This window comes from Cervus elaphus, chromosome 7 (genome assembly GCF_910594005.1).
Source record: "Cervus elaphus chromosome 7, mCerEla1.1, whole genome shotgun sequence".
Taxonomy (NCBI): domain Eukaryota; kingdom Metazoa; phylum Chordata; class Mammalia; order Artiodactyla; family Cervidae; genus Cervus; species Cervus elaphus.
Window position 1 is genome coordinate 10,946,504 of NC_057821.1, and position 16,545 is coordinate 10,963,048.

Sequence of the window (16,545 nt, forward strand, 5' to 3'; positions counted from 1 at the left end):
GCAAACAACCAATAAGTACATGAAATGATGTTCAACATCATTATTCATAAAGGAAATGCAAATCAAAATCACAATAAGATACCACTTCACACCCATTAGGATGGTTATTATCAAAAAAGGGAAAGTGTTGGTGAAGATGTAGAGACATTGGAACCCTCATGCACTGCTGGTAGTAATGTAAGATGGTGCAGCTTCTGTGGAAAGGTTTGGTGGTTCCTCAAAATATTAAACATAGAATTACCATAGAATTCAGCCATTCCACTCCTGGGTATGTACCCAAAAGAAGTAAAACCAGAGACTCAAACAGGTACAGCAGTATTATGCACAAAAGCCAAAAGCTTAGGGAAAAATCCAAGTGTCCATAAACAAAATATGGTTATGTGTGCAATATGAATTATATATTGTTAAAATGAATATTATTTGGCCATTAAAAGGAATGAAATCCTGATACATACTGCAACATGGAGGAAGTTGAAAATGTTATGCTAAGCAAAATAAGACACAAAAGGACAAACATTGTATAATTTCACATATATGAAGTACATAGAACAGGCAAGTTTACAGAGACAGAAAACAGAATAGAGATCAGCAAGGGCAGGGGGAGCAGAGACTAGAGAGTGGTGGTTTAATGGATACAGAGTGTCTCTTGGGGGAGATGTAAAGGTTCTGGAAAAGAGTGGTGACCACTGCTCAGCAGCGTGAAGCGCGCAGTGCCACGGCACTGTACGTTCAAACACGGCTCTCTCCTCGGTCCTCTGGCCTCCACTTAACTGAGGATGCCTTCTGCATTTCCAGTGCAATCCCAAAGTTCTGAGTCGAGCCTCCAGAAGCGTTCTCCATCAGTTCTGGAGGGAGAGACCAAAGACTCTGGGATGCCCAATCATAAAGACGGGAGAGGAAAGAGAATCCTAAATTGAACTACTGCTTGATAGCTACAAATTGCTTCCTCCTTCATTGTCTCTCTCAGATACATACAATGCTTTGGTAAATTCACTTTTCCCAGTAATTACTGAAGAAAGCAAAGTTAATAGACCAAATTTATAATTACTCTTGTCACTAACCATTTACTTGGGTAAATTACTGTTCTTAAATAAGTAGGAGGCAAAGAGTTAAATTAGTATTAAAACAAAACAAAAATCTAGAAAACACGAGAACATCCAAATGCCAAATGTTGAAAGACAGGACACCAAGGTCAACTTTCTCCCTGAGATGGCACTGGAGAGACAGAAAACTTACAAAGCTCTGAGCTTGAAAACAAGAAAAAGTATATTACTGAACTAGAATGCAGAAGAGATCGGTCCCAAGGAGAGAACAAAGAGCAAACTGCCTTCTAAACACTAACTATAACAGCTCTTCCCAAGGGAGCCTGGACAACCTCCCAAAGAGCAGAGAAATTAAGCAGAGCCCCACCCGGGGGACAGCAGATGCAGTGTCCCATCAGTTAGACCAGGAGGCTTCCCTCCCTCCCAAATACACAAGGTGGCTCCCATTTTCTTCTATAAAGAGGTAAAATTTTTTTTTATTCCAGGGGTTCAGCTATACCACTAGGATATATATGGTATTTGTCTTCTTTCCTTCATCCGTGCAAGGGCCTTAACAACCTGGTCCTTCAACACTGAAAGCAAGTCTCTGGGGATCTCAGGGAAGTACCTGCTATTTCTTTTCCTTCAATGTCTGTCCTCTGCTTCCAGAAGTATTATTAGACAGACTTGGGCATATCCTTGGTTATATGCTTCAGGTCTCCTAAACATGTTTCTGGGATAAATATCAGAAGTACCCAAGAAGCTTTAAAAAGTCACTGTTGCCAGTGGACCCACTTTCAGAGAGTCTGGATGTAACTAGTCTGTGGTCAGGATACCCATGTTTTTAGAAAGCATCTCAGGGGATTCTAGTGTGCACAGAGGGTTAAGAAACATTTGTCTTTTCTCTCAGATTCCATCTTTGTCCTTTTGCTCTATATCTTAAAAGATATCTTTTGATGAAATTTCCAGATCACCTTTTGTTTGTCAGCCATGTCCACTGTGTCACTTAATTTGTTCAAAGGATTTTTTAAAATAATGTTTATTTCTATATACTCATTATCTGATTGCTCATTTTTTCTTAGCATGTCCTTACTTTATGGATGCAATTACCTCCCAAATGTTTCTGAAGATTCTTAGAATAAAATGGGACACCTCCCATGAATATATATGTGGCTAAAAAGTTTTTAAGGAAAAAAATTGCGGATTTTATGTATCCCCTAGTAACTCCCAAAGGCACTAGGCAGCAGTGAAGATTGAGAAGTTAAATGGAAAGGAGAGAAAGGCAGCATACGTGAATGTAAAGTAGAAGGGTATGTATAAGATGCAAAAGTGACAGGTGAGAATTTTGAAACTCGTATTATGCTTACAAAGGGAAACAGTTAAACGCTTTGGTTAAAAGGGGACTGAAGAGTAAAGGCTTAAGAATAAGAAAGAACTAGACAAGCTTAAATACACAGGGGAAAAAGTCACAGGGAAATGAAAAAGTAATGATTTGAGAGTAAGAACACAAGCATAGATTTGTTCATCAATTAAACATTTATAGATTGCTTAACTTACAGCAAGAGTGAACGCTGACATTCTAGAAATCAGCAAACTAAAATGGACTGGAATGGGTGAATTTAATTCATGACCATTATATCTACTACTGTGGGCAGGAATCCCTTAGAAGAAATGGAGTAGGCATCATAGTCAACAAAAGAGTCCGAAATGCAGTACTTGGATGCAATCTCAAAAATGACAGAATGATCTCTTTTCGTTTCCAAGGCAAACCATTCAATATCACGGTAATCCAAGCCTATGCCCTAACCAGTAACGCTGAAGAAGTCGAAGTTGAACGGTTCTATGAAGACCTAACAAGACCTTTTAGAACTAACACACAAAAAAGATGTCCTTTTCATTATAGGGGACTGGAATGCAGAAGTAGGAAGTCAAGAAACACCTGGAGTAACAAGCAAATTTGGCCTGGGAGTACGGAATGAGGCAGGGCAAAGGCTAATAGAGTTTTGCCAAAAGAATGCACTCGTCATAGGAAACACCCTCTTCCAACAACACAAGAGAAGACTCTACAAATGGACATCACCAGATGTTCAACACCAAAATCAGATTGATTATAGTCTTTGCAGCCAAAGATGGAGAAGCTCTATACAGTCAGCAAAAACAAGACCAGGAGCTGACTGTGGCTCAGATCATGAACTCCTTATTGCCAAATTCAGACTTAAACTGAAGAAAGTAGGGATAATCACTAGACCATTCAGGTATGACCTAAATCAAATCCCTTATGAATATACAGTGGAAGTGAGAAATAGATTTAAGGGACTAGATCTGATAGACAGAGAGCCTGATGAACTATGGACGGAGGTTCATGATATTGTACAGCAGACAGGGATCAAGACCATCCCCATGGAAAAGAAATGCAAAAAGGCAAAATGGTTGTCTGAGGAGGCCTCACAAATAGCTGTGAAATGAAGAGAAGCGAAAAGCAAAGGAGAAAAGGAAAGATATTCCCATTTGAATGCAGAGTTCCAAAGAATAGCAAGGAGAGAGAAGAAAGCCTTCCTCAGTGATCAATGCAAAGAAATAGAGGAAAACAACAGAATGGGAAAGACTAGAGATCTCTTCAAGAAAATTAGAGATACCAAGGGAGCATTTCATGCAAAAATGGGCTCAATAAAGGACAGAAATGGTATGGACCTAACAGAAGCAGAAGATATTAAGAAAAGGTGGCAAGAATACACAGAAGGACTGTACAAAAAAGATCTTCACGACCCAGATAATCACGATGGTGTGATCACTCACCTAGAGCCAGACATCCTGGAATGTGAAGTCAAGTGGACCTTAGAAAGCATCACTACGAACAAAACTAGTGGATGTGATGGAATTCCAGTTGATCTATTTCAAATCCTGAAAGATGATGCTGTGAAAGTGCTGCACTCAATATACCAGAAAATTGGGAAAACTCAGCAGTGGCCACAGGACTGGAAAAGGTCCGTTTTCATTCCAATCCCTAAGAAAGGCAATCCCAAAGAATGCTCAAACTACTGCACAACTGCACTCATCTCACACGCTAGTAAAGTAATGCTTAAAATTCTCCAAGCCAGGCTTCAGCAATACGTGAACTTCCAGATGTTCAAGCTGGTTTTAGAAAAGGCAGAGAAACCAGAGATCAAATTGCCAATATCCGCTGGATCATCGAAAAAGCAAGAGAGTTCCAGAAAAACATCTACTTCTGCTTTATTGACTACGCCAAAGCCTTTGACTGTGTGGATCACAATAAACTGTGGAAAATTTTGAAGGAGATGGGAATACCAGACCACCTGACCTGCCTCTTGAGAAACCTGTATGCAGGTCAGGAAGCAACAGTTAGAACTGGACATGGAACAACAGACTGGTTCCAAATAGGAAAAGGAGTACGTCAAAGCTGTATATTGTCACCCTGCTATTTAACTTATATGCAGAGTACATCATGAGAAACACTGGGCTGGAAGAAGCACAAGCTGGAATCAAGATTGCCGGGAGAAATATCAATAACCTCAGATAGGCAGATGACACCACCCTTACGGCAGAAAGTGAAGAGGAACTAAAAAGCCTCTTGATGAAAGTGAAAGAGGAGAGTGAAAAAGTTGGCTTAAAGCTCAACATTCAGAAAACTAAGATCATGGCATCTGGTCCCCTCACCTCATGGGAAATAGATGGGGAGACAGTGGACACAGTGTCAGACTTTATTTTTTGGGGCTCCAAAATTACTGCAGATGGTGACTGCAGCCATGAAATTAAAAGACGCATACTCCTTGGAAAGAAAGTTATGACTAACCTAGATAGCATATTAAAAAGTAAAGACATTACTTTGCCAACAAAGGTCCATCTAGTCAAGGCTATGGTTTTTCCAGTGGTCATGTATGGATGTGAGAGTTGGACTGTGAAGAAAGCTGCGTGCCGAAAAATTGATGCTTTTGAACTGTGGTGTTGGAGAAGACTCTTGAGAGTCCCTTGGACTGCAAGGAGATCCAACCAGTCCTTCCTAAAGGAGATCAGTCCTGGGTGTTCATTGGAAGGACTGATGCTGAAGCTGAAACTCCAATACTTTGGCCACCTCATGTGAAGAGCTGACTCATTGGAAAAGACCCTGATGCTGAGAGGGATTGGGGGCAGGAGGAGAAGGGGACGACAGAGGATGAGATGGCTGGATGGCATCACCGACTAGATGGGCATGAGTTTGAGTAAACTCCGGGAGTTGGTGATGGACAGGGAGGCCTGGCGTGCTGTGATTCATGGGGTTGTAAAGAGTCGGACACGACTGAGCGACTGAACTGAACTGAACTTACAGCTAAATTAATATGGCTAAATAAAAGTAAGGTTTTCCTCAAGACGAATGTTTAAATGAAAATTGACAAATTCATACCATAAGAATATTATGTAGTCTTTGAAAAGGATAAGATAAATCTAAAGAGAATATTGAGCTAAGAGTCTAAACATCAAAAACATCAAAACAAATGAATTGAGAAAGGATTCTGTTGATGTCCATCCATTAAAAAAGAATACCACTGTAATAAATGAAATGTGTTGTTACAATGCATAGTGCCCAATGATTTGGTTCTCTGGGCTGTAAACAAAACCAAAGTCACTTGATGATGTCACAAAGGAACAATATATGTGGTACAGACAATGTGGTATATACCACAATTACTTGCAGTAACCAACTATGGTTCCCAGTATAGATTTGGTGTGTACAATCATTTTAGAGCACTGGATTACAATTATGCAAATATCACAAATTACATGCCAAAATGTCTCTTTCATCATTGTTCTTTCCTAGAGTTAAGACAACTAAATTCTAAAAATATTCATAGGAAACAGGTGAGGTCTTAGCTATTCTAGATAAAGTGAAAGTCACTCAGTCATGTCCGACTCTTTGCAACCACATGGATGATATAGTCCATGGAATTCTCCAGGCCAGAATACTGGAGTGGGTAGTCTTTCCCTTTTCCAGGGATCTTCCCAACCCAGGAATTGAACCCAGGTCTCCTGCACTGCATGCAGATTCTTTAACAGCTGAGCCACAAGGGAAGTCCTTATTCTAGATAAGCAATCTTCTAATAATGACATGAAAGTTGGAACAATGTCCAACATGTACTATGAAGGGAATGGGAAGCTGCAGAACAATTAGTATGATCCTATTTTTTTTTTATCCTATTTTTAGGAAGAAAATGGTATACATTTACTAATATATACAAGAAATGTATATTTAACTACTGTTAAGACAGTGTTACCTCTGGAAAATGAAATTTAGGAGGGTAAAAAGGAATTTTCACTTGTAAAATTTTTTATCATTTAAGTATTAACACTAAGTATATATTTCTTTCATAATTTTTTTTTAGACTTAGGACAAGTTTTTTTTTTAAAAGATCAAATGATGACAATACTTCATTGCACTCATCAGGATTTTTTATTCTTTCTGTTCAATTTAATTCAAACATGGTGGAGTGCCTCCTATGTAGAGGAAGCAAACTCTGGTTGAGTGAGAGGTGCTTGTAAGAGATCCAGAAGGCAGTCAGGAGACGAAGCCTGCACTCAGGAGAGCTCTGGGTGACAGTATACATTTGGGAGTTATCAGATTCTACAAGGTAATTAAGATAAAAGTATAGGGATGCCCCTAATTGATAGTCCAGTGGCTAAGACTCAGTGCTCCCAAGGCAGGGGGGCCTTGGTTTGATCTCGTCAGGGAACTAGATCCTGCAAGTCGCAGCTAAAGATTTTGCATGCCTCAGTAAAGATCAGAACTGCAACTAAGACCCTGGTCACAGCCAAATAAATAAAAATAAATATTAAAAAAGATAAAAGTACAGTTGCAATTGCTTCCAGGAAAGTGAAACTGGCTTTCAAACTTTTAATCTCCCAACCTCACTTCTGATTACTATGTCCTGTGGCAGTACAGATGAAATAATTCCCATGGAACTTACACGCTGCTAAGGGTAAATACAGGAGGGAGACTCTCTTCATGTTTTGATAGAAAAATTAAATTTCTACCTGTGCCACAGTGGTATTAACTTGAGTTGACTCATTAGGATCAAACAGTCGGATTCCAAGTCTGCTGATGATTTCTAAGAACAGGACAACAAGGTAACGTATGGTAAAAGGTCTGTAACATCATATAGGCAGAGTGTGTCCTATTCATTTTTGAACCCCCACCACCTAGTATAAATGGACATACAAGAGGCACTAGATAAACTCAAATGAATTGTGATATTCAAAAGCAATCAATGTAAACATCATAAAATAGAGACAGTATAAGGCATCAGCACTGAAATTTAATTATCAGTGGACTATATTCTTTCTCTAGGTCTCCTCTGAAAAATCTAACCTGGAGAACGACACCATACATAAGACAGGAGCTTCCAAACTGACAAGTTAACCTAAGTGAATCCTGTCAGCTAGATGAAGATTTGTCTATCTTTCTAAGTAAACACCCTCTTTGGAATGACTCATATATTCCATGTTTCCAGAACAAATTTCTAATTAGAGGGCATGTATACAGTAGAGTACTGCCCTGTGCCTAAATTTAACCTCAAACCTGTTGTAACTAAGCTACGGGATCTTTGGTTCTTGCTCAGTTTTCCATTTCTCTATTTGTAAATTTTGGGGGTGGGGGGGGTTAGACTAGAATGATAAATTTAAGGTTTATTCCAACTGTTAACTTTTTACAAAATTTTTTTATTTTTGGTTGCACTGAGCATTCAGTCCTGCACACAGGCTTTCTCTAGTTGGAGCAAGGGGGGCTGCTCTTCGCTGTGCTGACTTCTCTGGTTGCAGAGCACAGGCTCTAGGGCACCTGGGCTCAGTAGTTGCAGCACACGGGCTGAGCTGCTCCAGGGTGTGTGTGATCATCCCAGACCAGGGATCGAACCCATGTCCCCTGCCTTGGCAGGCGGATTCCTATCCAGTGCGCCACCAAGGAAGTTCCCCAACTGTAATGTTTTAGATCTAGGATTAATTCTTAATGAATAAGTGCATGTTTTACCTTATAGGAAAATGAAGTTTGATATGTGGAATGGAAAACAATTCCCAAGGAATGGAAAGTTATTCTGTTATCACGAGTTCACTTTCTACTGCAACCTTCTGGTAAAACTTTATTAATTCTGAGGGTTATCCTCTTAGATATTTTCTACAGCTGCCACAACAGTCACCAATGTAATGGCTTAAACAATATGCACTTATTATCTTACAGTTATGGAGTGCAGAAGATAAAAATGGGTCTCACTGGGCTAAAATCAAGGTGCTAGCATGGCTGCATTCCTCCTGGATGCTCTAGGAAAGAGTCTCCTGCTTCTTCCAGACTCTAGAGGCTGCCCATCAGCTCAGTTCAGTCGCTCAGTCGTGTCCAACTCTTTGCAACCCCCATGGACTGCAGCACGCCAGGCTTCCCTGTCCATCATCAACTCCCAGAGCTTGCTCAATCTCATGTCCATTGGGTCAGTGATGCCATCCAACCATCTCATCCTCTGTCATCCCCTTCTCCTCCCTCCTTCAATCTTTCCCAGCATCAGGGTCTTTTCCAATGAGTCAGTTCTTCACATCAGGTGGCCAAAGAATTGGAGCTTCAGCATCAGTCCTTCCAATCAATATTCAGGACTGATTTCCTTTAGGAGTGACTGGTTTGATCTCCCTGCAGTCCAAGGGACTCTCAAGAGTCTTCTCCAACACCACAGTTCAAAAGCATCAAATCTTCGGCGCTCAGTTTTCTTTACAGTCCAAGTCTCACATCCATACATGACTACTGGAAAAACCATAGCTTTTGACTGGACGGACCTTTGTCGGCAAAGTAATGTCTCTGCTTTTCAACATGCTGTCTAGTTTGGTCACAGCTTTTCTTCCAAGCAGCAAGCGTCTTTCAATTTCATGGCTGCAATCACCATCGGCAGTGATTTTGGAGCCCAGAAAAATAAAGTCAGCCACTGTTTCCCCATCTATTTGCCATGAAGTGATGGGACCAGATGCCATGATCTTAGTTTTCTGAATGTTGAGCTTTAAGCCAACTTTTTCACTCTCCTCTTTCACTTTCATCAAGAGTCTCTTTAGTTCTTCTTCACTTTCTGCCATAAGGGCAGTGTCATCTGCATATCTGAGGTTATTGATAGTTTTCCTGGCAATCTTGATTCCAGCTGTGCTTCATCCAGCCTGGCATTTCTTATGATGTACTCTGCATATAAGTTATATAAGCAGGCTTATGGCCCACTTCCTCCATTTCCAAAGCCAGCAACATCATTTTCTCTCTGATCATCCTGCTACAGTCACCATCTCCCTCTGGCCCCAGACGGGGAAGTTTCTCTGCTTTCTTAAGAATCATTATGCTTAAGAATGATTATGCTGGGCTCACCTGGATAATCCAGGAAAACTTCCCCACCTCAAACTTTTAACCTTGATCATATCTGCGAAGTCCCTTCTACTCTGTAAGGTAATATATTAATAAATTTCAGGAGTTAGGATGTGGGCATTTTTGGAGGGGTCTTTACTCTTCTATCTACCTTAGATGCCTAGTCATCTAAACAAGATAATAAGAATGTCTCCCAAGCCTAGAATTCTGTTGACTTCTGTCATCTTACACAGCATTCTTTCAACATTCCTTCCTCTCTCTCATTTATCATCCAGCTGGATTACAATGTTCTAATCTGATAACACAATTAAATCTAACATTTGATACATCATTATTATAAAAAAATTCTTCAGAATTTCAGAAAGCCCAAATTGGAACATTTATTCAGTTTCTCAATTTTGTAATAAGTTAAAAATTATAAGCAAACTTGATAAATACAGTGCATGTTTTCTCACCTCAAACTTAATCACTGAAAAATTAGTTTAAAAACTGAGTCCCTTATCTGATTCTGAAATTCAAGCAGCTTGCTATCCCCAAATGTTGAACACACAAAATTTTTTTAACAGAGTTGACAATAAACTGCATATATTTAAAGAATATACAGTTTTTAAGTTTTGACATACATATATGTATTCATAAAGCCATCATTGCAATCAACATAATGGATACATTTGTCAGCCACAAATTTTCTTTGTATCTCTTTATGATTCACTTCTCTTTGGCTCACATCAGAGCAATCTCTGATTTGCTTTCTGAATAGTTTCTATTTTATATAATTTCACATAAACAGAATGTCTTTTTTCCCCCTGAATTCTTTCTCTTACTTTAATAGAGAATAAAACACATTGTTGCAGTATCAGTAGTTCGCTCCTTTTTACTGCTGTGTAGTATTCCATTTTATGAGACAGGGCACAATGTCTGCTGCTGACGCACACCTGGACTGTTTTCAAGTTTTGCCTATTACAAATAAAGCTGCTATGAATATTTGGGTACAAATCTTTATGTGGTCATATGCATTCATTTCTCTTAAATAAATGCCTAGGTGTGGAAAAGCTAAATCACAGAGCAGGTGTACATTTTAGGTCTTTAAGAAAGTGGCAAACTGCTTTCCAAAGTAGATGTACCATTTTGTACAGAAGTGTGTAAAAGTTTCAGCTGCTCCACATCCTCACTAACACTTAGAACTGTAGGCCTTTTTAACTGAAGGCATTCTAACATGTACATAGTGGTATCTTATCGTGATTTTAATCTGCATTTTCCTAATGAGTAACGGTGTTGATCATCTTTTCATGGGCTGACTTGCCATCTGTGTATCTTCTTTGGTGAACTGTCCAAATCTTTTGCCTATTTTTGACTTAATTTTCTTAAGTTCTGAGAGTTCCTTATATAATCTGAATATAAATGTTTAATCAGATGTGATCTGTGAATATTTTCTCCCAGTCTGTGACCTGTCCTTTTATTCCCTTGAAGGTGGCTTTCAAAGAGATGTTCTTAATTGATACAGTCCAATTTATCTTTTTCTTCCTTTATAAATCATGCTTTTGGTGTTGTACCTTAAAAATCTTTACCAAACCCAAAATATTTTCTTCTAAAAATTTTATTCATTTGGACCTTACATTTAGGTCTATGATCAATTTTGAATTAACTTTTATATATAAGGTATGGAATAAGGTGTGGATTTAGTTTTTTGTATATGAATATCAAGTTATTCCCCTACCATTTGTTGAAAAGACTAACCATTTTTCTATTTAATTGATTTGGCACTGTACTCAAAAACTGACCATATTTTCTGTTCCAGGGTCTACGTATCTTTACATCAATATCACAATATTATTGTAGCTATAGTAAGTTTCAGAAATCAGATGGTTTTAAGTCCTCTCTATTCTTCTTTTCTAAGTGAAGTGAAAGCCACTCAGTCGTGTCCGACTCTTTGCAACCCCATGGACTGTACAGTCCATGGAATTCTCCAGGCCAGAATACTGGAGTGGGTAGCCTTTCCCTATTCCAGGGAAACTTCCCAACCCAGGAACTGAACCAGGGTCTCCTGCATTGCAGGCAGATTCTTTACCAGCTGAGCCACAAGGGAAGCCCTCTTCTATCCTAGGACATTTGCATTACCATATAAACTTTAAAACCAACTTGACACTCTCTACACATTGCCAGCTGAATTTGACTGAGGTTGCACTGAATCTATACCTTTAGAGAAAACTGACAATATTGAGCCTTCCAATCCTTGAATACAGTATATCTTCATTTATCTGAGTTTTCCTTAATTCCTCTCAGTAATATTTAATAGATTCCAGTGGAGAGATCTTACATATCTTTTAGGAAATTTATCCTTAGGTACTTAGTATTTCAAATTTTACTACAAATGGTATTCTTTTAAAATTTCAACTTCTGGCTGTCCGTTTCCTAGTATATAGAATACAGTTGACTTTTCTGTATTGCTCTTGTATCCTGCAATTTTGCTTGTTGGTGTTCAGTTGCTAAGTCATGTCCAACTCTGTGACCCCAAGGATTGTAGCACACCAGGCTCCTCTGCCCTCTACTATCTCTGGGAATTTGCTCAAATTCATATCCATTGAATTGGTGATGCTATCTAACCATCTTATCCTCTGCTCCCTCTTCTCATCCTGCCTTCAATCTTTCCCAGCATCAGGGTCTTTTCCAATGAGTCAGCTCTTCACATCAGGTGGCCAAAGTACTGGAGCTTCAGCAAGTCCTTCCAAAGAACGTTTGGAGTAGATTCAGAACTCTTCCTCTTCCTCATCTGTCTCGGATGCCCCTGTAGGGCACGGCTCAGAACTGCACTGAACGACGAGAGTCTCTTTGCCACAGGGTGTGATCCATCAAGGCGGCCACTTTGCTAAGTGCACTTACTTCTAGTAGCTTTTTTTCTTTTTAAAGAAATCATAGGCAATCATGCCATCTGTGATAAAAAGTTGTTTTACTTCTTCTATTCCAATCTGATTGCCTTTTATTGTTCTTATTTGATTGCGCTGGCTGTAAGTTCAAGTACAATCCTGAATAGAAGTTGTAACTCACGGTGGACATCATGCCTTGGTTCCTGACATTGGAAGGGAAGGATTCAGCCTTTCAGTGGTAAGTATGATTTCAGATACTAGTTTTTCATGGATGTCCTTTATCAGACTGAGAAAGTTTCCTTCTTTCCCTAATTTGTTGAGTTTTTAATGATGGATTTTGTTAAATGCTTTTTTTTGCATCTATTGAATTGATCATATGGTGTTTTTACTTTACTGACATGGTACATAATTGATTTTGAAATGTCAAACCAACCTTGAATTCCTGTGACAAATCTCACTTGGTCACTGTATTTTTTTATCTTTTTATATGTAGTTGGAGTGTATTTGCTAAAATTTTGTTAAGAGTTGTGCAACTGTGTCCAGGAAGGATACTGGTCTGTAACTTTTTCTTGTAGTGTATTTGGTTTTAGTATTAGGACAATACAATTGTTGTAGAATGAGTTGAGAAGGATTCTCTCCAACTTAATGGAACAATTAGTGTAAATTTTGTATTATGACCTCCAAAAATATTTGCTAGAATTCATCAGGGAAGTCATCTGGGCCCAGAGTTTTCTTTTGAGGAATTCAATTTCTTTAACAGACGTTAAGATTATTCAGGCTATTCATATTTTCCTGAATGAGCACTGGTACTTTGTGTCTTTCAAGAAATTTATCCACTTCATTTAAGTGTCTAATGTACTGACATAAAGTAATTCATATCCTTCTTTTACATAGCCTTTTAAAGACTACAATATCTGCAGCTTTGCTGACTCTTTCATTCCTGATACTGGTAACTTGTGTCTTCTCTTTTTCCTAATCCAACAGGATAGAGGTTTATCACTTTTATTGGTCTTCTCAAAGAACCAGCTTTTGATTTAACTTTCTGTTTTTCTATTTCATGGTTCTGGCTTTGATCTTTAGTTCGTTTCTTCTGCTTACTATGCGTCTGATTTTCTCTTCTCGTTTCTTAAGGTAGAAGCTGAGGACAATGATTTGCTCATCTTGACTTTTTCTAATGTAGGTATTTAGTGAATTTTCCCCTGAGCATTACATTAGCTACATCCCACAAATTTTGATATATTGTGTTTTCATTCAGTACAAAATGCTTTCAAAATTCATCTTTTGTTCCTTTGACTCATGAGCTTCTTAAAAATCAGTTAGTTTCTAAATATTTAGAAGTTTTCCAGGTATCTTTCTATTGTTGACTGTAAATTTAATTCCCTTTCAGTTAGATAACATACCTTTTATGATTTAAGTAATTTTAAATTTATTGATATTATTTTATGGACCAAAATGTGTTGGTAAATGTTCTTTTGTGCAACTGGACAAAATATGTACTCTGCTTGTATTGGGTAGGATGTCATATAAATGTCAGTTTAGTCGGTTGATAATAGTTTAACTGTTCTAAATCATAACTAATTCTACTTATTCAGTTATATGAGATGATGACTGTTCACTAAACTTATTGTGGCCATTTTAAGATGTATGTAAGTCAAACCATATGCTATACACCTTCAAATAATACAGTGCTAGATATTAGTGCACAAAAATAATGTTTTTGTCCACTAATTCTATCACCTGTGTCATTTCTGGATCTGCTTCTAATTTTTTATTTTTCTCCTCAAGGACTGCTTCCTTCCAAGTCTGATGCTTTTGATTGGAGACCAAATGTGAATCTTACCTTGGCACTATCTTTTTTTCCCTCTAGTTTGTTGAGATATAATTGACTTCGAGCACTGTGTAAGTTGAAGCTGTACAGCATATGATTTGACTTACGTACATTATGAAATAATCACAATTTTTTTTTTTTAGTAATCACAATTTTAGTGAACAGCCATCATCTCATACAGATACAAAATTAAATAGAAATTCCGTTGCAATGAGAACTCAGTATTTACTCTCTTAACAACTTTCCTATATAACACAGAGCAGTGTTAATTATATGTATCCCTTTTCATGAAGATGGCGCCGAAGGCGAAGAAGGAAGTCCCTGCCCCTCCTAAAGCTGAAGCCAAAGCAAAGGCTTTGAAGGCCAAGAAAGCAGTGTTGAAAGGTGTCCACAGCCACAAGAAAAAGAAGATCCAGACGTCAGCCACCTTCCGGCGGCCCAAAACACTGCAGCTCAGGAGGCAGCCCAAATATCCTCGGAAGAGCGCCCCCAGGAGAAACAAAGTTGACCACTCTGCCGTCATCAAATTCCCTCTCATCACCGAGTCAGCCATGAAGCAAATAGAAGACGACAACACACTGGTATTCACTGTGGATGTCAAGGCCAACAAGCACCAGATTAAACAGGCTGTGGAGAAGCTCTATGACACTGACGTGGCTAAGGTCAGTCCTCTAATCAGGCCTGATGGAGAGAAGAAGGCATATGTTCTACTGGCTCCTGACTATGATGCTTTGGATGTTGCCAAAAAAATTGGGATCATCTAAACTGAGTCCAGCTGGCTAATTCCAAATACAAAAGTTTTCACTATGTAAAAGAAGAACAAAAATTATATGTATCATGTTGTGCATTATATCCTAGTACTTATTTACCTTTTAACTGGGAGTTTGTATCTTTTGACTGCCTTCACCCAATTTCCCCTTCTCCTGCCCCTGCCTCTGGTAACCACAAATCTGGTCTCCGTTCCTATGAATTTGTTTTTGAATTATAATTGACCTACAACACTATGTTAGTTCCATTAAACAACATAGTGGTTCAGTATTTCTGTATATTTCAAAATGATAATCACAGTAAGTCTAATGATCACCACAGTAAGTCTAATCAAAACAAGTTACCAAAGATATGCATAGTTACTGACTATATTCCCCACACTACATTTCAGACCCTTGACTTTTTTTTTGGCAACAAGAAGTTTGTACTTCTTAATTTCTCTGACCTATTTCTTTCTTTCCCTTATTCCCCTCCCCTCTGGCAATCAACTGTTTGTTCTCTCTTTCTGTTATGTTTGTTCATTGGTTTTGTGTTTTGAATTTCACATGTAAGTGAAATCACACATTATTAATCTTTCTGTCTGACTTAACAACTATATAAAGATATCACATCTGCTATATCCTTTCCTCTGTTGATGGGTAATTAAGTTGCTTTCATATCTTGGCTATTGTAAATAATGCTGCAATGAGCACATATGGTTACATGTATCTTTTCTAATTAGTACTTTGTTTTCTTTGGATAAATATCCAGGAGTGGAACTGCTAGATCACACAGTAGTTCTATTTTAATTTTTAGAAGAATCTCCACACCCTGGCTGTACCAGTCTACATTCCCACCAACAGTTGCACAAGGGTTCCCTTTTCTCCATATCCTCACCAACACTTGTTATTTGTTATCTTTTGGACAACAGACTGCTAATTTTTGTATAACTATACATTTTGAGCTTTGTTCTGGGGTGCAGTTAAATTACTTGTAAATAGCTTGATCCTTTTTTTTCAAAATGGTGTCAACAATGACTGATTTTTTTATTCGAAGTAATTGCTTTACAATCTTGTGTTGGTTTCTGAGAACTTTTTGAGTCAGTCCTAATGAGGTGGATGAACCTAGAGCATATTATATAGAGTGAAGCAAGTCAGAAACAGTTTGATCCTTTTGAGGTCTATTTTTAAGCTTTGTTAGAAGGGATGAGGGCAGTCTATAGTTTAGCACTACTGCTGGGGCAATACCTTTCTGAGTACACTACCCAATGTCCTGTGACTTAGAAGGTTTATTCCCTTTGGCTGGTGGTAATGCATACTACTTTAACCTTGAAAAAGAATCAGGGATTACTCCCTCTACTCTCTTCAGGTGGTTCCTGGCTTTAGGTAGCTTCCATACAACATATGCACTAATTATTATTCATCTGAAAGCTTAAGGGGGAACACTCTGCAGACCTTTTAAGTTTTCTTTTTGGGCTCTCTCTTCTCCAGACTATAGCCTCCCCTACCTCCAGCTTTGTCTCCTCTACTAGAGAGACTGCTGGGCTGAGGCTGGGTTCTCCCTTCTTATGCTGCAGCCTGGAAACTCTCTCCAGGCAGTAAGCTACGATAATTGTAGACTTCATCTGTTTCTGTTTTCTTGGGAATTATTGTCCTTTGCTGCCAGTTGTTCAGTGTTTGAAACTTCATATATTTTTTTCTGGGGGTTTTGTTTGTT

The 16,545-nt window shown here is 38.5% G+C and overlaps 2 protein-coding genes across 4 annotated transcripts in view; one reads left to right on the top strand and one right to left on the bottom strand.

Moving 5' to 3' along the window:
* LOC122696987 (60S ribosomal protein L23a-like) overlaps positions 1 to 14,846 on the top strand; it is a 73,620-nt gene extending 58,774 nt beyond the window's left edge. Inside the window, exons 2-4 of one of the 2 annotated variants that reach the window (XM_043907280.1) lie at positions 8,045 to 8,138; positions 12,401 to 12,492; positions 14,376 to 14,846. In XM_043907280.1, coding sequence (XP_043763215.1) covers positions 14,376 to 14,846 — 471 coding nt within the window. In that variant the 5' untranslated portion in view covers positions 8,045 to 8,138; positions 12,401 to 12,492. Of the gene's footprint in view, positions 1 to 8,044; positions 8,139 to 12,400; positions 12,493 to 13,409; positions 13,431 to 14,375 lie in introns of those variants that run through there. The other variant, XM_043907282.1, reaches the window with a different exon arrangement.
* FKBP5 (FKBP prolyl isomerase 5) overlaps positions 1 to 16,545 on the bottom strand; it is a 115,581-nt gene that overhangs the window by 73,091 nt on the left and 25,945 nt on the right. The window lies entirely within an intron of this gene.